The sequence below is a fragment of the Gracilinanus agilis genome, chromosome 1, assembly GCF_016433145.1.
Source record: "Gracilinanus agilis isolate LMUSP501 chromosome 1, AgileGrace, whole genome shotgun sequence".
In the NCBI taxonomy this organism is placed as follows: Eukaryota; Metazoa; Chordata; class Mammalia; order Didelphimorphia; family Didelphidae; genus Gracilinanus; species Gracilinanus agilis.
In genome coordinates, this window is record NC_058130.1 from 89,862,819 (window position 1) to 89,889,294 (window position 26,476).

At 59.3% G+C, this 26,476-nt stretch overlaps 1 protein-coding gene across 1 annotated transcript in view; it reads right to left on the reverse strand.

Moving 5' to 3' along the window:
- Nucleotides 1-488: 488 nt before the first annotated feature.
- Nucleotides 489-26,476, reverse strand: part of GNAI2 (G protein subunit alpha i2) — a 71,174-nt gene continuing 45,186 nt past the window's right edge. Inside the window, exons 2-9 of the mRNA XM_044677219.1 lie at nt 14,191-14,233; nt 12,648-12,789; nt 11,845-12,005; nt 7,997-8,125; nt 3,895-4,024; nt 3,390-3,543; nt 1,822-2,040; nt 489-1,601 (exon numbers count right to left, since the gene is read on the reverse strand). Of these exons, the coding sequence (XP_044533154.1) occupies nt 1,850-2,040; nt 3,390-3,543; nt 3,895-4,024; nt 7,997-8,125; nt 11,845-12,005; nt 12,648-12,789; nt 14,191-14,233 (950 nt within the window). The 3' untranslated portion in view covers nt 489-1,601; nt 1,822-1,849. The remainder of the gene's footprint in view (nt 1,602-1,821; nt 2,041-3,389; nt 3,544-3,894; nt 4,025-7,996; nt 8,126-11,844; nt 12,006-12,647; nt 12,790-14,190; nt 14,234-26,476) is intronic.

Genomic DNA, 26,476 nt, shown 5'->3' on the forward strand with positions numbered 1-26,476 from the left:
ACGCAGCTTTGGGAGGGAGCTCCCCTCCACCCTTACTATACAAAGAGGGAGGCGCAGAGTACCAGCCCAGCCCTACAGACTAGTTTGGGCTTTGTGCCCAGGCAATACCGTTGTCTTCCAAGGCGGCACCAGGAGATGGGAACAGGGTGAACCTGGTGGTGGCCTCGTGCTCTGCCCAATGGTAGGCTGTTTTCAGTACTGGCTCCCCATTGCCTGGTTCAAGTGTGACATTTGGGGGCTCCCTCCCTGCTCCATTGCCCCCCACTTCCCAGACCTCAGTTCAATACTGAGTCCTCTGAGAAGGGGTAACTGTTAAAAGGGGAGCCATGGGGCTAATGCATCGCCTGGCCCAAAGATTGATGGCCCGCATGCCCAGTGGGCCACCCACCTCTGGGGCTTGTCCAGAGAGCCCTAGTGCCCCTCACCATGCCAGGAGAGGACCCTCAGCCACCACAGAGAAGACAAAGGAGAAAGACTCGGAGCAGGCTGGGCTTTTTTCTTTCTACATTTTATTATTTCAAACCAGGTGAACAATTTGATAAAACGTGTGAAAAAAGCGAGGAGGCATCCGATGCTGTTGACTCTGGGGCCTGGGGCAGGGTCGGGGGGCTGAGGAGAAGGAACGAGGATGGGGTCCCTCATGGCAGCGGCCTTTCCTAGAGTTAGAGCTAAGGAGCTACAGTTAATGGAGCTGACGGGAGGGCTGCCAAAGGGGGACGAGCCAGGGCTGACAGGAGAAGCCCCCGGGGACATTGGCAGTTGACTCAAGACTTAGCCCTTTGGAGACCTTTATTGGGGGGTGGAATGGATGGAGAAGAAGAGGAGAGGGCCAGGGGAGAGGAGGATGGGGGGGCTGAGAGGCGGCTGTCCTATCACAGGCAGGGCCAGAAGCCAGGTAAAGGGCCCCCGGCAGCCCCCAGGGCCAGAGCAAGCAATGAGAGAGAGACAGATGTAAACAGACAGACAGACAGCCAGCCAAGGCACGGGCTCCCCCGGAGGAGGTGATCAGCACAGGTCGGGACGACGCAGCCAGAGTACGGGACAGTTTTAAATAGTCTCTCTATAAAGGTCCCTAAAGTTTTGTTTTCTATTTAAAAAAACACACACACACAAAGGCCCAAGAAAAGCTGAGAGGAGCTTTGGGACTTCTGGGCTAAGGAATGTTGTCATCGGTGTCAGTGTCCTGCTCAGGGTGAGTTTGTGCTTTATCCTGGAAGGGCTCCGCGGGGCCGGGAGCCGGCCCGGGGTGTCCTGGCAAGGCAGAGGGGCCGACGCTATTGGCCAGAGAAATACGGGGTCTCCTTTACCACAAACCCTCCCCCCCAACACAGAATAAAAGAGAAGAGAAACCAGGAGGCGGCCAGGGCGGAGCAGATGGAAGGGCTGCCATGGCGGGATGGGGCAGGGCTGGGGGGGAGGGGGCCCACCTTGGGGTGCTGCCTTCCCCGCCTCAAAGTCTCTTTGTTAGGTGGGGAAGAAACGGAAACTTGGAACAACAGAGGGAGAGGGAGGAGCCTGGGGGAGAAGTGGGAGTCGTTCTGACAGTGCATCTGTCTGTCCGTCCTGGGTCCTGTCTGCATCCTCCTCCTGCTCAAGCGGTCCTGGGGAGTGGGGGAGAGATCAGAGAGGCTTGGGGGCAGGGCCCAAATAAAGCCTCTGCCCATCCCTCCAGCCCTGGCCCACCTTTGCCTGGTTACTGGGAAGTTGGAGGGGGATGCTGCAGCCCCCTGCAGCCAGGACCCATCTCAGGCTTCCCCCCCCACTCCCTCCCAGGGCTCCCTGATGCCCCCCACCTGCCCCGGCCTCAGCAGCGGCTCTCACCTCCACCCGCCGGCCCTCAGCCGCCTGCTCAGAAGAGGCCGCAGTCCTTCAGGTTGTTTTTGATGATGACGTCGGTGACGGCGTCAAACACGAACTGTACGTTCTTGGTGTCGGTGGCGCACGTGAAGTGCGTGTAGATCTCCTTGGTGTCCTTCCGCTTGTTCAGGTCCTCGAATTTGCTCTGAATGTAGCTGGCCGCCTCGTCGTACTTATTTGCCCCTGAGGAGAGATGGAGGCTGGGCACGCGGTGTGCCTTGGTGCCCACCGGGCCCCTGGCATCCAGCCTCCCTGGGCCTGGGCACCGGCTCTGCCTCTGCCATGGGGAGGACGGACGGCAAGGAAAGGGGAAATGGGGGAGAAGAAAGCTCCAGATAACCCGGAGGCGGCCCTCTCCAGCTCTCCTGGGAAAAGGCCAGAACCAGGCACCTCCCGGCTGGTTCTGTTTTCCTCTGGCCTGGAAAGGACGGAGGAAGCCTGAACAGAAGTGCCTGAGCAGCGACTGGAGGGAAAGAGAGCCTGGTATGCTCTGAGGGAAGCCGAGGCACCAGGGCTGCCATGGTTTGATCCCGAGACTCTGAGCCCGGCAGCCCCCGCAGGGTCTGAGGCGGTCCCTGGGGGATGGCTCCTTGCCTTGTGCCTTGAGGAGGATAGTTGGGGATCGCTCGAGCGGCCGAACGCTCGGCTCTAAGCACCCAAGTCCACACCTCTCTCAGGGCCTTCTCTCAGCGGCAGAGCGGAGCTTTCAGCAGACCGTCCCCTAATGTCTCCCAGGGGGTCAGAGGAAACTCCAGCCTGGCCAGGCCAGACTGCTCAAATGGCTCAGGCCAAAGACCCGGCGTTTGTGTCTGATGACCAGGTGGGAGGATTTCTCTGGGGGCCACCCTTGGCCTCCAGAGATGGGAGACCCAGGGCTTTTCTCAGCGAGTGCTAGAAAGGGTGGCTCAGGGCCAGAGCCAGGCCGAGTCCCCTAGCCCTCACTGCCCAGCCCCTGAAATGACCCCCAGTATGGAGTCTAAGGCAGAGGAGAAGGGCTTAAAAAGGAGTAAACTCTAAAAGAAGGAAAGAGAATGAAACAGAAATGGATAGAGCGCCAGGCCTGGGGTCGGGAGACAGCAAGGGTTCAAATCTGCCCCAGACATGTCCAGGCTGGGTGACCCTCTTTGCCCAGCCCTTGCTGAGCGTTTTTCCCTGAGGCAAAAAGGATGGGGTTGGCCTAGACGGCCCGGGATCTTCTGTCTCCGACGCCCTAATGCCAGGCCCCACTGGAGCGGCCCAGCCCCTCCCCCCACAGGAAGCTTCTCCGGAGGGGGCTAGCGATGAGGCAGTGCCCCTGGCGAGGTAAGGCCAGGTGGGGAGGCCAGGGAGCTCCCTTCCCTTTCCCAGGAGTATTCATTCACAAAGGGGGTGCTGGGAAATGGGGGCTTAGAGAAAGGGCCAGGTTTGGGGCTGGAACAGGCTCGGGTCACCTGGTCAGGCCCCGCCCCTCCGAGACAGAGAGGGAGGGGCTGACTGCCCGTCATGCTCCCCGCCTCCAGCAGGGGGCGCCCGGGGACCGCCCGGCCTCATACCTGCATACTCCGGGAAGCAGATGGTGAGAGGGCTGTGGGTGATCTTCTCCTCAAACAGGTCCTTCTTGTTGAGGAAGAGGATGATGGACGTGTCTGTGAACCACTTGTTGTTGCAGATGCTGTCGAAGAGCTTCATGCTCTCGTGCATGCGGTTCTGGGGAGGGAAGGAGGGAGGTCAGGGAGGGGCTAGGGAGGTGGAGCATGGAGGGAGGAGCCAGGCTGGAGCAGGAGGGGCTTAGAGAGGAGGCCCCAGCCAAGGGGTCAGGGCTGGGCGTGCCATGGGGGCCGTCCTCCAGGACCCGCACCAGGAGGGAGGGAACAGAGCTCGGCCATTCGGCCTGGGCGCTGCCCACCCCTCCAGTCTGTTCTCCTGGGTTGCTTGTCCGCCCCGTTGAGCCTGCTCTCAGCATCAATTTCTTGTCCAGCCTCTCCCCTCCCCCAGCATGGGGACCCTGAGGGCTCATGGGGGGGTGGGGGTGGGGGTGGGGGGAAGGGAACTCCTTACCATCTCCTCATCCTCGGCCAGGACTAGGTCATAGGCGCTCAGGGCCACGCAGAAAATGATGGCCGTCACGCCCTCAAAGCAGTGGATCCACTTCTTCCTTTCGGACCTCTGGCCACCCACGTCGAACATCCTGCAGGCATGGGGCTCCGGTGAGCCCAGGAGGCTCCTGGGGCTCCCTAACACTCTCCCTTTCCCTTCCCCCTCCCCCCCCCAGGAGTCTGAAGCCTCTCCCAGAATCATAGAACCTTGGAGGGTTCTAGGCCAACAGCCTGGGCCCAACATGTCCAAGGAGGAAACCCAGGCAGCCTCTTTGTAGCCTCTAAGCTTGACTTACCTTGAGGCTAGACTGTGTACAGCGCTGCCCTGTGGGGCCACACAGAGCCAGCGTCTGGGGCACAGACAGAGCTATCAGTTCCCTGAAGAACCCCCCTCAAACTTCCTTTCCAGGCTAAGAATGGGGGGTGGGTGGGAGGGAAGTTCTGGCATCCCTGGCAGTGGCCCATCCAGCTGTTCTGGCCTATTCTGGGTTGCCACAGGCCCAAGGGGGGGCTGCCTGAGCATGAGGAGTTCAGGCCCTTCAGAACCCCCACAGAACCTCTGGGGTCCCCAGGAAACGAGCTCTCCAGGACTAGGCGCAGAAAAGCCTGGGATCCAAAGGCAGCCAGCTGCCTCAGCGGATAGAGCCCAGCCTAGAGATGAGAGGTCCTGAGTTCAAATGTGGCCTCAGACACTTCCTAGCTGTGTGACCCTGGGCAAGTCACTTCCTCCCCATTGCCTAGCCCTTACAACCCACACACAGTATTGATCCTAAGAGAGGTGGTCAGGGTTTAAAAAAACAGAAAAGGAAGGGCCCCCTGGCTGGGGAATTCTGGCCAAGAATGATCCTCTGACACTACGTAGTTCTAACCTGGACCAGCTGAAGTCTGTGGCAGAGGCAGGCCTGGGCCCTGGTCCCTGCTGGGCCCCCTCTTCCCAGGGGCAGGTAGCCTGGCCCACTGGGATGTGATCTTTGCATCATCCCATATGGGGATTCCCCTTTCTCTGGTCAGGGGCCTGCCTGGGGGCTGAGTCAGGACAACAGGAATCCTATCCCTGGCTTAGGGTTTAGCACTTGTGGGCCTGTAAAACCCTGAGCAGACACAGGGGGGACCAAGAGTCTAATTCTCCCATTTTAAGCAGAGCCAAGGGTGAAAGGCAGGTGTGCAGGCTCCTCCGTGCTCCCAACTCATCTGTAGAATGGGACAGACGGGAGGAAAATGCTCCCTGCACTGTAATGTGCTCTTCTAGTCCGAGCTGCCACGAGGCCCCCAAGGCCTCACCTTGCCCTTTCTCTCTGGCCAGCGGGGTCCAGGGGTGCCCGGCTCACCCTCCGACTTGCCAGTGCTAAGGCTGAAGCCCTTTCCTGTGGGCAGGAAGTCAGAAGACCAGGGTTTGGTCCTGGCTCTGTCGGTGACTCACTCTCTAAGCACAGGCAAGTTCTCCTCACCTTTGGGGGCCCTAAGTTCCCCATCTCTGACATGATGGGATTTTCTAACAACCATTATATTGTCCTCTAACCACCAGCCACAGAGCTCTTTCCTGGCTCCTCTTCAGAGGAAGCAGCAGGGGAAACTGAGTCCCAGATACTTCTGTCAGGGAGGCTCCTCACTTTTTAACAGCCCCTAATCCAACCCTGGGACAAGGGGTGAGAGGACTGCATCTCTACCTTTGTTCTTTCTTTCTCAAAATCCTTACCTTCAGTCTTAGAATCAATGCTGCCTGTTGGTTCCAATAGGGGTAAGGCGGGGGTGTTAAGTGACTTGTCCAGGGTCACACATCAAAGGCATGTCTGAGATCTGATTTGAACCCAGGACCCCCCATGTTTAGGACTGGCTCTATCCCCTGAGCCACCGAGCTCCTCTCTCCTTACTGCTCCTGGTCCCCCCAATCCTTTGCGGATCCAGCTCTTCCAGCTTCGCTAAGAGCCCCAAACCCCCTTCCTTTTACAACAGACTCCCTCCACTCCTGCCCACAGAGGCAGACTCAGAAAGGGTGAATGAAATAGCTACTTTTCTGCCTGACCTATTCTGGGTTTCTGCTTGGTGTTCCCTTGGAAGAATTCTTTCTTAAAACCTGACTGTGTTATGCCAGGGGAACCAAGAGAGGGGGCATGTTTGTTTTGCTAAGGTCAAGAAAGTTGGGGTGTTGGCTGCCCCAAGGGCTAGGCAGGGACGGGGGGAAGCAGTCACCAAGGGGCCCCCATTGTGAGTTCTGGGGGTCATGAGAGAGTTTGGAAAATCTTTAGGGGGAAAAATGGAGGGAGAGCCCCGTGAGACCCTCTAATCCAATTCCCCCACCAGGCAAAGGTGGAAACTGAGGCCCAGAAATGAGACATTGCCCACCATCACAGGGCAAGGCCTGCTTCCTTTCTGTGTGTAGCTGGAGCCTTTGTCAGAATTAGATTCTGGCCCGTGAGTGAGCTGTGAGAAAGCTTTGGAAGGAGTCCGATTCCTGGAGTGTCAGCCTCCTCCCAAGTGCTTGGGACAGAACCCTGGGAGACAGCTGGGGTGGCAGGCCTGCAAGCAGCTATGCTCTGTCTGTCTGTCTCTCCTCCCTAGTCCTTCCTTCCCCTCTCTGACTCTCCCTCTAAGCATGGTGCCTTCGAAAGAGTCCCGGATTGGGTTTGAATCCTGTCGTAGCTATTCCACGTGGTTTAGTGCCGTCCTTTGGGAAAAAGGGAAGAAGGGCCTCAAGGACCCCTAAAGACTCCTCTGGAGCTCCCCCTAGACCCGCCACACGGAATGGGCCTCGCTCTCCTTTGGATACACGTGTACAAACTCCATGGACCCTGAGGGTCTGCCCGCCCTCCTCTCCTGGGCCCTGAGAACCCTGGGAAGTGGCAGGCCCAGGACAGGAAAGGGACCCCAAGGGGCCACAGGCCAGCAACCCTCAGCCGTGCTTAGCCCTAGAGCCGGGGATGCTGGGTTCTGCCTTCTCCCCCTCTCAGAGCTCTTGTCTGGATGGTGACACAGCGCCAGCCTCCAGGGCTTTGCCCTAAACCTCCGGCATCCTCTCTGACCTGACATTTGAGGCCCTCTACCCTCCGGGGGTGGGGTGGGGTGTGTGGCTCTGCGGGTGTACCCGTTACTGTCCCTATGCTACAGCCTCTGCCCAGATGCCTTTAATTGGGTTCCCCGTGCCTGGAATGCCCCCTTTCTTGCCCACTGCTGGATTACTACCTGCCCTCTTTATTTTTTAAACCCTTTCCTTTCTGACTTAGCAACGCTCTATGACAGAGGGGCAAGGGCCAGGCCAACAGGGTTAAGTGGCTCAGCCAGGATCAACTAGGAAGTGGCTGAGGCCAGAGTTGAACCCAGGCCCTCCCAACTCCGGGCCTGGCACTCTCTCTACCGAGTCACCCAGAGACTCACCCACTCTTTTAAAAAGCCCAATCCAGAAGCCACTTCCTCTCCTAAGGATGAGGCCCTCATAGCACACTTTGCTTCTGTGGTGCTTTACATCCCCTCCCAGGCTATAAGCACCACAAAGGGCCTCTTCTCCAGAGACAGAACAGCTAAGGCGCTAGACTTGGAGTTAAATTCTGCCTCAGGTCCTTTCTGGGTGTGTGTGTAACCCTGGGTAAATCACCTAACCGTCTCTCAACCTCTATTTCTTCATCTGTAAAATGGGGATAATGCTAATGCTAACGCCCACCCCTTAGGATGGCTGAGAGGACCCAGGAGATGACATGTACAATGGCCTCTGCAAACCTGAAAGGGCTGGACAAGTCCGTAGCGGACAGCCACTGGGTCAGCAGGTGCAGATGTGGGATTTGTACCCAGGCCATACCCACTCTGCTCATGGTTTCTCTCTGGAGGGCATCTCAACTTTCTCTAGGCTGACTCACCTGCCCTGACCCCGATATGTGAGGCCTGGAGGCCAGGCAGGATGGGAATGGGGAGAGCCTCTGCCCCTGAGCCTCTGGGGGGACACAGCAACCAGGCCTCATCCATTCCTCATCCTGTGACTGTAGCTCTCAGCTGCTCCCTTCTTATCCCTCTATAGCAGAGCCAGGCTGAGTTTTCTTTTTTGGCTTTATCTCTTCCCGGTTTTAGCCACTTACTTGAAGTGCAGATCTTTGAAGGTGAAGTGAGTCTCCACAATGCCGGTGGTCTTCACGCGGGTTCTCAGCACGTCTTGCTGCGTGGGGATGTAGTCGGACCGAGATATCCTCTCCAGGTCATTCAGATAGCTGGGGGGTGAGAAGAGGAAAGGGTCAGGCATGGAGGCCCCAGGCCCCCACAGTCCTCTGCTTGTTGCTTCAGCGGCTCCCGGCAGCCCTCCCCAGTCTGCTCCCCTCGTACCCTGGCCATGCCCTAAGAGGGAGCTGGGGCAAGGATGTACCTCCAGTCCTCTAAACGCCATTTTAAGCGGAGGAAAATGAGATCCAAAGGAACGGACTCCACCCCCTAGGTGCTGGGGACATGTTTGTCGAGGTGGCCCGCCCTGCCTGGGGCACCGATGCCTGGTCTGGGTCTGTGACAGAGCCGGTGGCTCCAGACTTGGGCCCGGCCTTCCTTCTGCCTGGGGGGGGGAGGGGGAGGATGGCCCCAGCAACACAGGGAAAGGCTGGCCTCAGTGTGGGCTGCACTGTGTCGTCTCCACCTCATAAATGGGTTAGAACAAGCAGGTGGCCCCAGAGCCATTAGCTGGGCTCATCGGGAATTCTCCAGCCTGTAATCTGGCAATTAGCCGCTCGGAGCTTCCCAGACAGGCGCAGGGTGGGTTCCTGGTGTGCCCAGGCACTGCCAGCCCCGGCGGGGAGGAGGAGGGGCACACACCTGCTCCCCAGGGCCGGCTCCCTTTTACCCGCTAATTAACAGAGCTCCTCTCTCATTAGTGCCAAACACCTTACGGGCAACAGCTGTCAGGTGGAGGCTGCGCAGGGAGAGGGCCGGCTGGAGCCCTGGATGTTCCAGCAGGGCTGGCTCTGAGCCTCTCCTGAGTGCCTGCTGGGTGTGGGTGTGGGCACTGGGGGCCGGAGCGGGCCTGAACAAGGGGCCAGAGGCCAGGGAGACGGCGACACGTGGCCAGGCGCTCTGGTTCAGGCTCTGCCACTCACTGTGTCACCCACAGAAAGTCTTTCCCTCACCTCTAGCCTCAGTTTCCCCATTGACAAAATAGGTGGGTTGGACCGGGTGATCGGCAGGCCTCTGATCTGATGTCCCTGACCTGACCTTGTCCCCCAGGGATGGGGGCCCAGACCCCGCCCCCAGCCTACCCTTTGGGAGGGGGATTGAATGGTCATTGGCGTGGGCCCCCCAGCTCTGCAGTTTGCAAAATGGCCCTGAGGCTCAGAAAGTGTCTGGGGCAGCCGGGCAGCACAACAGAGTCAGGAAGTCCTGGGTTCCAATCTGGCCTCAGACACTTCCTAGGCGTGTGACCCTGGGCACTTAAGTGTGGGCCCCTGGGCTCGGCACTGGGTTTCCTTTGGAGGCTGGACTGCAGCTCCTGTGACTCCTCGGGCTTGTGGGCCTGCCCGGCACCACTGCTTGGCCACGAGATCTCTGGCGAAGACCCGCAGCCCTCCTCACCCCAACACGGCCTCTTCTGGACATGGAGCCTGAGGGCCGCCGGCCGCAACGCCCCCACCCGGCTCCAGCCAAGGGCCACGAGGGCCGGAGAGCTCCCGGCCACAACTGTGCTGACCCCTGAGGGCTGGGCATTCCCGGGCCGTCTGGGCCCAGAGCCGCATCCTTCCCGCCTGTCCTGTTCGGTTCCATCCTGGGGCCCCTCCGCTCCCTCCTCTAGATGGAGGATGATGGGCATCGGGAGCCCGACTCGCAGCGGGCACCAGATTCAAAGGGACGGGCTCCACCCTCGAGCCCTGACTTCCTGGGGATGCCCCTGGGGGTGACCTAAGGGTGAGCTATTCCGCCTCTCTCCTGGGCCTCGTTTCCTCGCTGTAAAACGAGCACCCCATCCGGCCCCGCCTGTCGCCATGTTCCGTGGGGCTGGGACAACGTGGGGCAGTCTGGGGCCCAAAAGCGGATCTCCCAGCAGGGCCTGGGCAGCCCCGAGAGTCCTGCCCAAGTGGGAACTACTGTGACGGCCAGCCCTCCCCATCCCCTCAGTAAGGAAGAAGCCCCCCGGGGCCGAGTCTGAGAGGAGGGAAGGATTCGCGCCTCGGCAGCCCCTCCGCACCGGAAGGACCAGCTCCCATGGCCCACCAGGGGGCGGCCTTCCCACAATTCTCTGCAGGGTGGCCTAAAAGCAGATATCTTTGGGAGGTTCTAAGCCCTGAGGGGACGGGGAGGCCCAGAGTGGGGCCTGCTGGGCTGGAGGACCCTGCAGACGCCCCCGGGCCAGCCCAAGGGATGGCCTCTTTGAGCTTTAAGTGTCTGGCAGGGCTGGGGCGCTTCCCGCAGGATTTTTGAACGTGGCTTTCTTTCTTTTTTGTGTTTTAAACCTTTACTTTCTGCCTTAGTCCGGACCTCGTGACTCCAGGCCTGGCTCTGTCCTCTGGGCCCCCCGCTGTCCCACGAGAACGCGCGCCCCAAAGCGTGCTTCTGGGATGGGGGCAGGAGGCCGAGCCGGCCTCGCGGCTGTCCCAGGGCACCGAGGCGCCTTTGCCAGGGCCTGGCGGCAGGCCTGCAAGGAGCTGGGACAGCCCCAGTCTGTTTGTCCGTCCAGGCGTGGCCTCGCCCTCCGGAGGGCCCTGAGCTCGCGCCCATCTTTCTATGTATCTGTATCCCTGGCAGCCGGGGGGAGCGCAGAGCGCTGGGCCTGGAGTCAGGAAGGCCCAAGTTCGAATTCAGCCTCTTCTGGACCACGGGGACGCTATCAGCACCAAGGCCACGGGGTCGTTGGGAAGATCAAATATGACCCCATAAAACACAGTGCTAGGCACACAGGGGGTGCTCAGCAGAGGGATGCTCCCCCATCTCCCTGCAGCCCGGTAGTCGAGGCAGCAGCGCCCACCCCCGCCCCCTCCTCTGGAGTCCCTGCGGACCACGTGCTCCCCGAACTCTGACTCTCTCCAGGCTCCAGGCCTGGATCCCCCAAACTAGGGGGTGCCTCCCCAGCGGCATACAACAGCCCTGAGAAAGTGTCTGGGGAGAAGCCCAAAGGAGCGAGGCTGGCCCAGGGCAGGTGATTCCCTCTCTGACACGGGGTGCGCACCTCAGGACTGGAGGACCCCCACCAGCATGCTTTCACAGAGAGCCTCGAGTCCCCCCCCTCAACATTTATCTGGAAGGGAGGAGGAGCGGGGAAAGGCCCCCGCCGGCTGAAAGGTGCCCCCAGAACAGGGGGTCCTCCCGTCGGGCCGTCTTCTTACAGATCTCAGGGACTAAGACCCTCTCGGCTGTAATCCAAGGAGGTACCCTGGCATGAAGCCCGTAGCACGGTGCCAGGCACACAGCGGGCACTAAATAAAGGCTTATTCCCTCCCGCACGAGTCTTCCAGAAGGGAGGTGGGGAATGTCTCGTCCATCTCTCTCGGGCTTCCTGTGGAGACCAGCAGAGAGAGGCCAGAGCCAGGCCAGAGCCGGGCCCCAGGCGGGAAGGACGGCCGCCTCCTCACTGCCCGGCGGGCCGACGCGGGGAGTCAATCACCTCGTCTCGGGGGAGCCAGGACAGAAATGGGCCGTCCAGGACATCCCCTCGCCTCATCTGTCCCTCTTCCCCAACCTCGCTGCCCTTTTGCCGCATCCCTTTGTGTGGGCTCCAGGAGCTTAGCTAGGGGCTGTCTTAGGGCTGGTCTCTCCCCCAAGGGGGTACAAGACCCTCCATACTGCGGACCCCAAGCAACGGGAATGACTGGTGAGGGGAGGGCAGGGGGCCTGGCCCCCTCCTTCCACTCCCCACAGATAAGCAGCCACCTTCTCTTTGCTAGCCCCTGGATGGCATCTGGGAGCGTGTTCCGGGGGCCCGGCACCCCCCGCACCCTCCTGCCTGCGCCCCACTCACTAGGCAGCCGAGTCGTTGAGCTGGTACTCCCGGGAGCGGCCGAAGCAGGCCTGCACACCGTCGTCTGACCACAGCCTCCGGATCACGCTGGCCAGGTCGTCCGGCATGATTCCCTGCTCCTCTGCGGTACAGGACAGGGCGAACAGCTGGCGGGCATCATCCTGGGGACAGAGCACCGGGGTCAGCGGCAGGGAGAGCCCAGAGACCGGGCAGGGGCTCACTGGAAAACCAGAGGCTGGAGCCAGGCTACCTGGTGGGGACCTCAGTTTCCCTGTCTGTAAGATGGAGCTCCTGACGTAGTTAAGTCCCTGCCTCACAAGGGTTGGAGAGAAGCACCTCAGCTGGCTTTCATTAATGGTGCCAACGGTGCTAATGACCCGGCAGGCGCCTGGACAACGTCCCGTTGCTTCCCTGGGCCTCAGTTTCTCCATGTGTACAACCAGGGGGTGAGTCACAGACTTGCCAAGATGGGAGGGAACTCGGGTCATTCAGTTCAGTTTCTACTTGAAATTCCTCTGGAAAACCGTCCAGAACCTGCTTTACAAAAGGTCCAGAGGGGGGAAACCTCCCTGTGGGGGCCGGCCTGGGGCTCGTGCAAGGCGGCTCTCCTCTTTCCACTGAATCTGCAGCTTCACCCTCGCCACCCCTGTTCCCTGCTCTGCACTCTGGGGCCAGCATCTGAAACAGGGATCCTGCCCCGGCCCACATTCCTCTCCTGCTCCACAGCCTGGAGGTGCTCCAGGGAAGTCTCTGCTCCCTAAGGAGAGGCCTGTCCGGCTCTGGCACCCAGCCCGGGGACGTACCGCTCTGGAAGGATCCCCAAAGTCAATCTGCAGGTTGCCCATGGCTTTGATGATGGCCATGATGGACTGGATGGTGTTGCTGTAGACCACCGCCTTGTACTGCCGGCACTCCTCCTCGGAGTAGCCGTCCTCGTGAATGATCCTGCGGGAGGAAGAAGTCAGACTCCCGCCTGCCGCTGACCCGCTGACCCCCCCCCCCCCCCCGGGGCCGGCCAAACCTCGGGGAAGGCTCATGTTCTTTCCTTGGCTCTCAGGAGAGCTGCGCCAATCCTCCTATGAGGGAGGACCCGAGCGCCTACCTCGGGGTGGCAATTTCTGAGGGACTTGAAGTCCCACAAAGTATTTTTAAAGATATTCTCCAGGTCGAGCCTCATGACAACCCCGTGGGTTGGGCCCTGCACAGGCCGTTACCCCCAATTCACCAGAAAGGGGGAAGAGAAGGAGGAAGCGGAGTTAGCAGAGCCCCAGGCCCACACAGATGGGGAGGACAGAAGCCGAGAGAGCTGCCCTTGGCCCCGGCATCATCACATCAGCCTGACCGGAGCCCTGGGGGAGCCCTCAGGCCCCCAAGAGGACCACTGGAGGTGGAGGGGAGGCACCAGCCCCGAGCTCTTTTCCCAGGCCTCTGACGGCCTCCCTAATGGTAGGATTTCTCATCAAAGGACTGAGGTTCAAATCCCAACCCTGCTACTCACTAACCCTTTAACTCGGGGCAAGCTATGTCTTCCTCTTTGAAATGAGGTGGGACTAGGCCAGTAGGCACAATGTTTGGGAGCAGCAGGTAGGGTCGGGGTAGGCCACGGGAGCTCCCAGGGTGGCCCCAACAGAGGGCTTGTGTGAGGTTGGGAAGTGTGGGCTTTGGCCCTAGCTCTAATAAAAGCGGGTTGTGTGACCCTGGACAAGTCACTACCCCCATGCCAGGTCTCGGTTTCCTCCTCTCTTGACTCCAGAACCAAGGCCTGAGAACTCCATGGATTTTAGGGGTGGAACAGGAGGAGGTCTTTGGAAGACATTTCTAAAGGAGTGAGTTCTGGCCCAGGGGTCCCACGCTGAGGGACAGACCAGGAGGCCCACGCTCGAGCCAGGCTGCCATTGTTCCTCCACCCTGGAGAGCCTGACGCTAAGCCCTAGAGGGTTGGGGGGCCCTTAGAACACAGCCTGGCTGAGCAAGTCAAGAGACTTTAGGACAGAAGAGTAAGGATACTGGAGGGGTCCATGTCATCCAAACTCTTATTTTATTCAGCTACTTATCTAATAAGCATTTATTTTACATAAGAAGATGACCAGAAGCCAAGTGGCCTGTCCTGAGTCCAGAGCCTGGTTCACTGCTGGCCGACACGAGGCTGGGGTCAGAAGCTTCCAGTGTGGGCCTAACTGCACCCCGAGGGAAGGCACCTGCTTGTGGGGCTCCAGGAGGCAAAGGAAGCCCGGCACCAACATGGGGCCCTCTCCCACATGCTTCCCATCCCTCCGCACATCGGGGCCCCTTCACTAGCCACCGTCCATACACGTCCCCTTCAGCCATCCAAGAACCATCACTTACTTCATCTGTTTTACAATGGTGCTCTTCCCGGACTCTCCAGCACCTGGGAAAGAAGGGGGACAGGTTGGTGACCTGGCAAAGCCGGGCCTCTCTGGCACGACGTGGAAGGAGGGAGCGCCCAGCGCCGGCAAGGCCAAGCCCACCCGGAGGCGGCTCTCCTAAGTGGGTTTGCCCCCTGGCACGGGACACGGAGGCCTCCGTGGTCCTCAGCTCTGCTTCTCCAAGGGCTCCTGAGCCACCCCTTCCTTTAAACCCTTACCATCTGTCTTGGTTCCAAGGCCTAACAAGAGAAGAGGGTTAGGCCTAAGCGATGGGGGCGAAGCCACACGGCCAGGACGTGTCTGAGGCCAGGCCGGAACCTCCCAACCGCAGACCCGGCCTCCCTCCGTGGCGCTGGTGTGGCTCAGCACAAAGACAGCCCTTTGGAAAGGGCCAGGAGGGAGTCAGGTATCCAGGAGCCCCCCGGGGCAGGCTCTGGGATGGGTCCGACGACGAGCTCGTCCCTGGTTCCCAGACCGCTTTTGCGGGTGGGATGAGAATCCTCTATGGGGAGCTGGCCAAGAGCCCTGCCTCACGCTACGGCGCGAGGGGCTGCCAGCTGCGCCAGTGGAGAGTTCGTGCGTCAGTGACGCTGCCACTCCTGGGGTTTTTAAAAACTTAAAAAAATGTTGTTCAACGACACGGAGGAACCATTTTCGACAATTGTTTTCTGACATTTTGCCGTTCAGATTCGCTTCCTCCCCACCTTCCCGAGGCGGCCAACAGCCCAATACAGTGATGCTGGTGCTTTCATGCAATACGCGCTCCATGTTCCCCACGCCGAGGCGGGTGATACATATCACACGTTCGATAAAAAACGCGTGAAAGGAAGCAAGCAGACGACGCGCCGCGCCTCGATCGGCAACGGGACTCGGAGCCTTCCCTCTGGAGTGGAGCATTGCCCCGAGCCCCTCGGACTTGGCTGCCCGTACCGCGCGCTGCTCTGCTGGCTCTGCACCAGCTCACAGAACGCTCCGCCGCGGCTCGCCGCTCCTGGCGCACCACTATTTCCTCAGGTAACAGTGAGTGCAAACCTGACAAACATCCAAAGGCGACCTCGACAAAGAACGAAAGGCGGCCTTCGTGTAAAACCAGAACTCTGCCACACACATGCACTCTACATTTCAATATTGTTTCTTTCTTCCACCTAATTAGCCCTCCCACCAAAGCTATACTTGCTAAATCTTTCATGGCCTTCAAGGCCCAATGTTCACACCTCCTCCAGAAAGCCTTCACTAAGCCTTTTAGGAGGCCCTGTATTTGAGCCAAAGGAATTAGAACTAGAAGGGACTTTGGATTTTTTAGTTTAAACAATTAAATTTTTTTAGAAATTTTCAGTTTGAAAATCTGAGACGTTGCTTTTCTGAGCAGGAAATGGAGGCAGGAAGCCATAGGAGCAGGATTTAAATGCTGGTCCTCACACTTTAAGTCTAGGGCTCTCTCCACCATACTGACTGGTTCTGTCTTCTAGGCTCCCCACTTGCCCTGTCTATACCATTTTCCTGAGCTGTATCACAGTCTGTGTCCATGCATCACTTTCCTCCTCTGTAAAATGGGCTCTAACGGTCCCTCGAAGCGCACGATCTACGACTCTTGTGCCACGGAGGCTGCCGTCTCCTGGGTCCAGCGCCCTGCCCAGAGTAGGCTCTGGTGGAGGCCCCCCATGAGGCGGGGGGGGGGGGGGGGCGGACGGGGGAGGAAGCATCCCACTGCCCCGGCAGGGACCTACGCCCAGACCTGGAGTGCACAGGGCCGGCTCTGCCCCAATTTCCCTGAGCACAATGGCAGGAACTCGGAGTTGAGGTGTGGCCGGGCTTGCCTGGCTTCCGGCCCCATTTCCCCTCGTCACAGAGGGTGGGGACAGCCCTGCGGGCCTCCGAGGTTCCCTGGTCGTCTCCCCACTTCTTGGCTCCCTCCCAGGAAGCCTGTCTCCCCAGTCCAGGGCTTCCATGGCCAGTCACGGGCAGAGCATCCCCAGCGTGGTGGCTGCTCTTCCTGGGTGGCCTTGGACAAGCCTCTCCTTTCTTTGTCCTCAAAACTGGAACAACAGAGGCAACTCTGGCCCTCCCTCTCTGGGACCTCCCGAGAGCTCCGAGCTTCCTAGACCCACAGGAGGGAGCTTTGTGTTCCCATTATCCCAAGAAGCCTGGCAGCCAGGGGACGCAGCACATGAATGTGGGGCTCTCCAGGATGGGGGCCACTAAGGAGAAAGGAGCAAGAGGAGGGGCGAGCCTGGCATCGGGCTTCCTGAGGCTAGGCAAGGGCCCTCTGAGGCCTCTCATTTTTTTTTAAACCCTTACTTTCTGTCTCTAAGCTCTAAGACAGCCAGTCAAGGGCTAGGCAAACAGAGTTAAGTGACTTGCCCAGGGTCACACTGCTGGGGAGGACCTCCTGATTCCAGACCTGGTGCTCTAGCCACTGTGCTACCTGGCTGCTGATCCCTTCTCATTTTACAGATGAGCAGCTGAGTGACTTCCCTAAGGCTCACAGAAGAATAGCAGAGGCAGAATTGGAATCCAGACCCTCTGCACCCCAATGCAGGGCTCTTTCAGTGTCTCCATTTAAAATATCAGGGCCTGTGGTGGCACAAGGTGGCTTTCTCCAGGCCTCTCCAGAAGCCTTAACCCGAGGTACACCAAGCAGCACCCTGGAGACCCCTCGTGATCCCATGGAGTTTATCTGATTGATTTGGGAACACAGTTCTTGGAGGGGCTTCAGAGGCGTCTGCAGCCTCCTCCGGGTCTCAGGCCTGAGAGGGATTCAAACTCTGCTCTAAGAAACAAGACCCAGACCCATTCCTGGGAGGTAATCGGTACAAGGACGAGGACAGGACGCCCCGCAGGTTGTGGCTTCAGACGGCAAGTCTAGGCGCCCCCCAAGGCACTTGCTCCCTCTCTTCTAGTGAGCTCTGCCGGAACATCAGCTCTGGCCCAGCTACGTCTGGCTTCGGGGAGTACCTCTTGCGGACTGCTCTGGGGCTCGGCCTCTTGCCAGGGGGAAGGTCCGGGCCTCTCACCTCCCCTGGAATAGGAAGCACTTGCCATGATGGCTGGCTCGAGGAGGCCCCACGTCAGGCCTTTCGCCCCTCGTCCCGTCCCCACTTCTAAGCAGGTGTGGACGCCATCAGACAGTGCTCTCTGCACCAGAGCCGGATCCTCCCCCAGGCCTGGAGCAATGACAGAGCGGCGTTTCCAAAGGCAGCCACGGGGAGCCGCGGTGCCCCTGGGGGCTGTGTACGAGCCCAACGCCGAGAGCACAGGAGAGACATCAAACAGGCCCCTGGCTGCCAAGCGTGCCGGGCTGTTCGGGCGGTAGGAGCCGACGTCTCGCTTCTGAGCAAAATGAACCAGCTCCGGAAATGGGAGCCTCGGCCCTCCTTGGGCACCTCTTACAGGGAGTCGGCAGAGCAACAAAGAAGCGAGGCTCGAGGCTCGGTCTGCTTGAATAATTTGAATATAGTCACACAGCTAGGATGCGCCAAGAGCCGAGATTCAAACCTGGGGCTTCCGATTTCAAGCCCAGGTTTCCCATTCTAGGCCGTACATTTCTCTCTGTTGGACTCAAAGAGAACCTGAGGAGCCCCTCAGGGGCACTGGCAGCCTGGCCCTGGCCATCCTCCGGGCAGCAGCCTGGCCCTGGCCATCCTCCGGGCAGCAGCCTGGCCCTGGCCATCCTCCGGGCAGCAGCCTGGCCCTGGCCATCCTCCGGGCAGCAGGGAACCAAAGGGGAAAAGGCTCCTGAGGGCGAGCTTAGAGTCATTTATAACCCCTCAAACTCCGGCCATGCTCCGCAACCAGAGCCCCCCTCAGGAATGATTCAGTAAGATGCTTCTAAAACATTTGCAAACAAAATGCTCATCAAGTAGGAAGGTCCCTCCTTCCCAGACCTTCCCAACTAACTCCGGGCCACCTGGTTTCCAATTTGGCTTTCTGTCCATTTTCTTTCTCAGAAACCCCAAATCTGTTCCTGGCATCAGTAATGCCAAGGAGTGGCCCGGGGAGGGGGGCGCTGGAAGGAAGCCGAGGGGGTGGGCATCACTGAATCTGGAGCGGGAGACCTGCAGGGCTCGAGGCTTCTCTTTCCCTCAGTTTCCTGACCCATATTGCAAGGTCGCTATAAGGGATGTTCTACAGTCCTTCCAATTCTAAATTCGAAGGTTGTGTGGCTGCCCAAGGGTGGAGGGCAGGGACAGCTACTGGGAAGGCGCTGCTGAGATCATTGTGTCTTGGTGGTTGTTGTTTTTTTAAACCTTTAACTTCTGTGTATTGGCTCCAAGGCAGAAGAGTGGTAAGGGTAGGCAATGGGGAGTTAAGTGACTTGCCCAGGGTCACACAGCTGGGAAGTGGCTGAGGCCGGGTTTGAACCTAGGACCTCCTGTCTCTAGGCCTGGCTCTCACTCCACTGAGCTACCCAGCTGCCCGAGATCATTGTGTCTTGAAGCAGCTGGAGGCAGCACAGGGTGGAAGACTGAAGGAGCCCTGCGCAGGGAGATGAGCCTGCGAGCATTCAGGGCTGGAGCTTCTGCTCCCGGGCCCTCACTTCACAAATGAGGAAAGTGAGGCCCAGGGACGAAGGGACACCCCCAAGCTCACAGAGGCAGGAAGTAGTAGAGACAGGACTGGAACCCAGGAAACCCTCTCAGGCCGCTGCCTTTTCCTCCACACCATGCTTCCTCCCTTTCCACTCCTCTCAATGGACTCGGGCTGACGCCTCCGTGTCTTCTCCAGAAGAGCCGTCCTGTCTCTCCTAACGGACGTGATGCCAGCGTAGAGCCTGCTGAGCTCTGGGGGAGAAGGCCTGGGGTGTCCCTGGTGCCATTACGACTGCGCTCACCCCCAACCGCCTCCTGCCCACCTTGTAGCCAGATGTTCCAAGCGTCTCGGAGCGAGCAAGCCTGAGGCCGACCATCGCTGGAAAAGCCATCCCTGAGGAGGAGCGTCGGGCCTGGGCTGACTGATGGCGCCCTGGCGGGCCTGGGAACCCTCCGAGCAGGGGAGGGCTGCCCTCCCACCGAGCGCCCTCACGCAGGCAGTCTGGGGCCTGAAGTTCATTCCTGCCTCTCCGGGGAGTGGAGCAGGGCCCCTTCGGGAAAGGGCCCAAGGCCTGAGCGTTAAGGGGAGAGGGGCTCCCCGAAGATCTCCCACATACCGGAAAAGGAGCAAGAGGGAGGCCTCCGACGGGGAGAGGGGCCTTGGAGAGCGGGGAGGGCCGGGAACCCAAGCTGGGCGGCCAGTCCTTTCAGCGACTAGATTCCCGAGACCCCACTGACTCCACGAAGCCACGTGGACCACAAGAACAAGTTCTTCTATAGACACCCCCCTCCTCCAGGGGATCCCCACTCCCTTTGGGAGCACCCACTGCTAAGGCGCCCTGCGAAGGGCTGAGGATCCACAAGCACAGAAGCCAGGCTCTGCCTCCGAGAAGCTCCCGATGGAGGGAGGAAGGTAACAAACGCCGTGGGATGCTCGAAACCTGGGGCCGAGTTCTAGCCCCAGTTGGGAGCCGGCAGGCCAGGGAATCCAATTCCCTCATTTCACAGATGAGAAAACTGAGGCGAGGGTTTCTGATTCCGAGTCACGCTGCCTCCCACCCCCTTGCTGGCACCTTTACTCGTGCCCTGCCAGGGGAGGCAGGAGAGGAGGGCTCGGAGGGGATGGCCCGGCCTGGCGTCTCTTTTGGGACAGCTAAGCAGGGGCAGCCGGCATTTCTCCTACACACCCTGTCCATACCCTCCCCAACAAACAGGTGGGACCTTCCCCTTTCTCGGTCACCAGCTCGGATCCCGAATGGATCTGTGCGTCCGCCCCTCCCTCCCTGCCGCCGCGGTCCATCGGGTGCCCGGCGCCTCCCTGGCCTGCCCAGTGTCCAAAGAGACCCTTCAGAAGCGGCCTCCGGGTGTCCCTGCTCTTCTTTGGCCAGGTCGGATGTCGCAGGGACGGACGAGGGATCTGCCTCATTCCTAAGTCTGACTACTAGGTGCCGGGCCCTGGGCTCCGTGCTTTACAGCTAGGCTCTCATTTGGTCCCGGCACAGTCCTGGGGGAAGCCAGGGGCGATCATTACCTCCATTTTATAGATGAGGAACCTGGAGCAAACAGGGTGAGGGACTGGCTCAGTCGCATGACGAGTAAATACCAGAGGCTGGATTTGAACTCGGGTCTTGCTGGCCTGCATTGGATGGAGTACCTGGCCCGAAGCTCTCTGTTCCTCGCCTCTCTAACATTGTTTCTGGTGCCATCCTTGTGGGGGGACCCTTTTCTACTAGACTATAAACTCCCTGAGGGCAGGCAGGGCCTTCAGGAGGAACTCAATAGAACGTTCACTGACTTAAAGGCTATTCCCTTGCTCAAAACCCTCAGTGGTTCCCTGTTGTCTACACGATAAACTCCTTAGCCTGGCATTCAAGGCTTCCGACCTTATTCCCTACGCTCCCTTTCCTGGACCTCGGACTACTGTTTCCTGGCCAAGTCCTTCCGCCTCCCTAGAAGCCTCGAGGGCCCAGAAGCTGCCCATTTCCATGAATGTGAGAGGAAACACCGGACGTGGAGTGCAAAGACTAGTGTTTGATTCGTGGCTCTGCTTGTTCCCACCCATGAGACCTTGGGCAAGTCACTTCAGAGGCGGCTTCAGTGGCCTCTCGGGTTCCCTCCTGGCACGGCGCGGCACCTGGTGGAAGCCTCCCAGCAGCCCCCCAGAAGCTGGGGCTCGCTGGGCACCCTCGGTGGGTGTTTCGGGGCTCGCTCTCCGTCACCCTCGTCTCTTGGAGGCCAAGGACAGCGGCTGCCTTCTCCACACTGGATGGAGGGCCTGGGCCCGTGGGAAGCTCGTGACTGCCCGCTCGAGGGCGAGCTCCCCGATGCGGCCCCCCGCCCTGAGAGCCGCGCTCGCAGCCCGACCTCCTAGGCAGAGCTCCCTTCAATAATCCTGCCTTGCTTCAACCCATCCTTGACAGAGGAAACGCCTCTCAACCCATCAATTCACCACGCTCTGCTTCCCCTTCAGTCTTAACCTGAGGCACAACAAACCCACACTGCCGCCCCAACACCCGGCCCCGCCGGCTGCCTGCCTGCCTGCCTGCCTGCCTGTCTGCCCGCAGCGGGAGCAGGACACCCCGCAGGCCCTCCTCTGGGCTCCGGACGCCAGGCCGGACCATGGCCTCTGCCGCCCCAGGACAGCCCCGGGGACCCCTGCCCGCCGTCTGGGGCTCCACACGGGGCCCCCTTCAATCTGCACCTCCCGGCACCCAGCCCAGCGGCCGTTTTCCAGTGACTTTCCCAAGGCCGCCGAGCGAATACGTGCCTGTCCGGATCGAGCCTTTGGATTCCAGACCCAATTCTCCTTTTGAGGAAACTGCAACCCCGGGATGAAGGGGCCCCCCAGATCACACGATTAGGACCCGGCAAGGACACGCTGCAAGCCACAACGAGGGCTTGGTGTTCCCGAGCCGCCTCACGGCGGGAAAGAAGACGGGAAAACGCTTTGTAAAGTGAACAAATTCACACAGGATGGATGGAGCCCGGGAGGCCCTGGGCAAGTCCCTTCCCGCAGCGGCGAGCCCCTCTTGGCTTAGACCGGACAGAGAGCGAGGGGCCGGCGCGGCATCCGGGAGCGATCGCGGAAGGTGCCTCGCGGGATCCTCCTCATTACCAGGCACGGGTCTCCCCAAGCCAGGAACGGCGGCAGCTGCCCGGGGACCTGGGGACAGTGTCTGCTCCCCCAGGAGCGCCGATAATCAGGCTTAATGAAGCTCTCCCAGGTGGGGGCCCGAGAGCTGGCAGGCACGCCGGCTCCCTGGGCGCAGCCTGCTCGGCCGGGGCTGGCATGGATTCGAAACACCAACCTCTGATGCCAAAGGGGAGGGGGATGCCCCGAGGGGGCCTACCAGGGAAGGACGCCCCCACTACGTGTCAGGCCACGCGCTTTACACAGACGATCCCCTCCTCTGATCCTCACAGCCACCCCCCTCTTAGAATCGAGGAAACTGAGGCAGACAGAGGGCGGGTAATTTGCCAGGGTCGCGCCTGACTCCAAGCCAGCACGGTGCCACCTCGCCTGTCTACACAGGAAACGCAGCTGAAGAAGGACCGCCGTACGAGACACGAGCACCCACGACTCTCACAAGGAGCAGAAGGGAGGAATACAAAGGGCTCCCCGAAGCGAGGGGGCCCCAAGCTGCCCGCAGGGGGCGGCAGGTGTGCCGGGCTGGAGAGGCCTGGCAGCGACCGGAGGAAGGCTCTTACGTGAATGCCAGGGAACGGCTTGGCGTAGGAGGGACAAAAGCAGATCCGTAGCCATAAGGAAGAAGAGTTTGGCAGGAGGAGGGAGGCAGGCAGGGTGGGGGGTGGGACGAGGGGCACCCGTAAAGAAGGAGGTAGGGAGACTACGAGGAGGCCATGCCAACAGTCCTAGAAGAGTGGGAATGAGAATGAGAAGAGAAAGATGGGGCTGAGAAACGCTGGAAGGGCCCAATTCCCTTACTTGCACTCAAAGCTTCTGCCCAAAGAACTAGCGGGGTCTCCAGGCTGAGAGAGGGAACGAGGAAGATGGGGCGGCCAGGGAAGTGGAGGAGGCCAGGGCCGGGGGGTTGGTGGGATTCAGAGGGACGAGACCGTGGCCCTAACTAGGACAACCCCCTCCCTTTCTAGGAGAAAAACTGAGGCCCAGAGAGGCGAAGCCGAATGGCTGGTTTGTAGGGCAGAGAACAAAGATTCCATCTCCGGTTCAATCTTGATTTCTCCTTCAGTACCCAGATCTTCTTGGGAGACAGCGGCTATTCTGCCAGCATCTTACACACCCAGTTCCACAGACAGTCCTGCGAGAAGGCACGGGGTGCTTCCTGGCAGCCCAGAGCACCCATCAGGCCTAAATCACAGGCCCGGGCTCTGTGACTGAGGTCAGACATCAGCGGCAACCCCCTGTTTACACCCAGCCTTCCCTCTTGCAGAAAAATGGACTCCAAATGTCTAATGATAGGGCTGCTGAGTCACATGCCTTGGGGAAGAGACGTTCGAGGGGGAGGCAGGAGGAGAAAAGCGAAGGATTATGCTAAAATTAACCTGTCGTCAAAACACAAGCATTCATTTTGCTGAAGGAAAAAAAAAAAAGTCAGTGGGGAAAAAATGTGCTGCAGAGGGCCATGAAACGAAAGCAGCCCCTGCCAGGGATTCAGGGAGGATCCAGAGAGAAAGAGAGAGAGAGAGGGAGAGGGGGAGAGAGAGAGAGAGAGAGAGAGAGAGAGAGAGAGAGAGAGAGAGAGAGAGAGACAGAGAGACAGAGAGACAGAGAGACAGAGAGAGACAGAGAGACAGAGAGACAGAGAAGAGACAGAGAAGAGAGAGGGAGAGACAGAAAGGGAGAGAGACAGAGAGAGAGAGAGACAGAGAGAGACAGAGAGAGAGACAGAGAGAGAGAGACAGAGAAGAGAGAGACAGAAAAGGGTGCTTAGTGTTGATAAGACAAGCTGGGGAGATCACGCACACAGATCAGAGACTTCTTAAGCTGGAAAGAACCTCGAGGTCATCTGGTCAACAACAGGGACTTGAAACTACATCATGTGAGGAACAGCTAAGAATGAAGGATGTTTACTCTGGAGAAGACTCATGGGGGCCATGATGGCTGCCTTCAAACATCCAAAAGGGACCAAAGGGGCCGGATGGGCCTTGATGGCCCCTCAGAACAGAACGGGCAGTTTTGGGGGGGAAGAGAAGACAGGGAGGCACGTTTTGGCTTCATATAGGAAGGCCGTCCTAACAAATGGAGCTGTTCTAAAATGGGCAAATGTGCTGGCAAGTAAAAAGATCCCTGTCACTTAAAAGTGTTCAAATGGAAGCTGAATTGTAGAAGCACAGAATCCCAAGCCACAGAGCCTGGAGAACATCCAGGCCCAATCGGTCTCATACAAACTGGGAAACTGAGATCCAAAGAAGTTAAGCAAGCCCTTGGCTTGAAGGAAGAAGGCCTGGGATCCTGGCTCCGATGTTTATTAGCTGGGTGGCCCTAGGGAGATCACTGAACCTCTCTGACCCTTATCTCTCCCTGCATTACCTACCACATCTGGCTGTTGCAAGAGAAGTGTTTTGTAAACTGTAAATTGTTACAGAAATGTGATTTATTATTATTCAGTCATCAGCTGGCCTCGAGATCCTCGTAAGCCCCTTCCAACTCCAAGAGCTCACTCTTTCCCCACCTTAGAAGAAATGGCTCAGGGCCTCCCCAGAACTGAGACCAGCCGGGGCATATCCCTAATCAAAGTTAAAGGCCAGTGGGGGCAGCTGGGTAGCTCAGTGGATTGAGAGTCAGGCCTAGAGACAGGAGGTCCTAGGTTCAAACCCGGCCTCAGCCACTTCCCAGCTGTGTGACCCTGGGCAAGTCACTTGACCCCCATTGCCTACCCTTACCACTCTTCTGCCTTGGAGCCAATACACAGAAGTTAAGGGTTAAAAAAAAAAAAAAAGTTAAAGGCCAGCCCAGAGATACAGCTAGGTGGCGGCGCTAGGGACGCTGGGGAGCATGCGGAGGCGAGTAGAAACTTTGGGGACCTTTCCTCATCATCTGTGATGGTTAAACTCTGGTATCATACCAAAAACGTTTTATTAAGGATGACAATGTTCTCTCTTTTTTAAAATGAAAAGCTGGCTCACTGTTTCATGATTTTACTTACAAGTGGATGGGTTTTTTATTTTTAAATTTTAAAAGTTGCCAGAAGCAATTCATGGTGGTCGAACAAGTTGGACATTCCCTCCTGTCCTTCAGAGAGGAGGGAGACATCCGTCCTGCCCCCAGCCCGTGGGGAGGGAGCTATAACCCAGGGGGCTCCTGGGGTGAGGAAGCCCCCAGAGAGGAGGTCTATTGGAACTATTGGATAATCTGGCATTGGCTGGGAAATGGCTTTGAGCCTGCCTCCCCCATCCCCATCCTGGCTCCTCCTTGTATTGGGCCCAGCTTCTACGGAGCCGTGGCTGCCCGGGCCTGACTCACCCTCCGTTCTCTGGGGGGGGCCTGGCCTCAGGAATTGCCACGTGGCCCCCATGTGGGGACACGGGAGTGGGAGGGGGATGGTTTTAAGACTACTGAAAGCCTTGGGGCCAAACAGCGGCCCTTTAAATGCTGTCTAATTTGAGTTTCTGGGAATGGGGGGAGTTTCTGTGGCTGCCCCTTCCTACTGGTGCGTCTGTGTGTGCGGAGGGAAAGGATGCGTTCCCAGCCCAGGACGGGGCCTCGTCAGGCTGGAGCAGAAAGGCCCGGGGGGGCAGGGGACAAGCAGCAGAAGCGACTTGGCTCCAAAGGGCAAACGAGGAGCAGGTTTTGGCTTAGTCTGAGGAAAATTTTCCTGACCGTAAAAGCTACCCCAAAGTGGGGCGGGTGCCCAGTGCCGGACAAGACGGGCCGACGTCTCCCTGCTGCGGCCGCTCCCCTCCCCTCCCCTCAGGGGGCTTCTGCCGCGGCACCGGCCAGTGCTATAAAGGACATATAGACAGGCGGAAGCGGAGCAACAGCCGAGAGAAGGGTTGGGGAAGGCTTTCTGGAGGCCCCTCTAAGACAGAAAGGCGAGAGCTAGGCCATGGGGGAGAAGTGACTTGCCCAGGGTCACACAGCGAGGAAGCGTCCGAGGCCACCTCTGAACCCTGACCGCCCGGCTCTCCATCCACTTCAAGCGAGACCATCGGCAGGCCGCCGGGCATCTGCGGGCCTCGGGCTCCCCGCGGTGGCGGCCTCCCCTCCCCAGGCCTTTCCTGCCCACATGAAGCAGATGGGCGTCTGCCCCAGAACCCGTAGCTGACATCTGCCGCCCTGGTGGAGGCTCTTTAATTACAGATGCCAGTTGGGCTGTGTGACGGTCCTGCCATTCTCCATCTACGGCCGAAGGGAGAGGAGCCTCGCGGCCGGCGGCTGCCCCGCTCCCTCGTCCTCGGACCCAAGCGGAGGAAGGCGGCCGGCCCCGACCTTCCATCTGCAGATGGCGGCCCGGCGGAGAAGCTGGGCCGGGCCACAGACCGAACCTGTGAAGGCTCGCTTTGGGCTGCAGGACGTGCCAAGGACGTTCTTTGGAACACTCGAAAGGAGAAACTGAGGCTATTATTATTGTTATTCCTCTAAAGGGAAGGGAAGGGGAAGAAGAGAGAATTCTTCTTGGAGAGGAGGAAAGAAGGTGTCCGCAGGCCGGGGACTAGCCGCGGGCAGCAGGGTATGGAAGGGCTGCATGCCAGGGTGCAGAGCCCAATGGGGGCGTCCAGGCGGCCCTGTTAGGC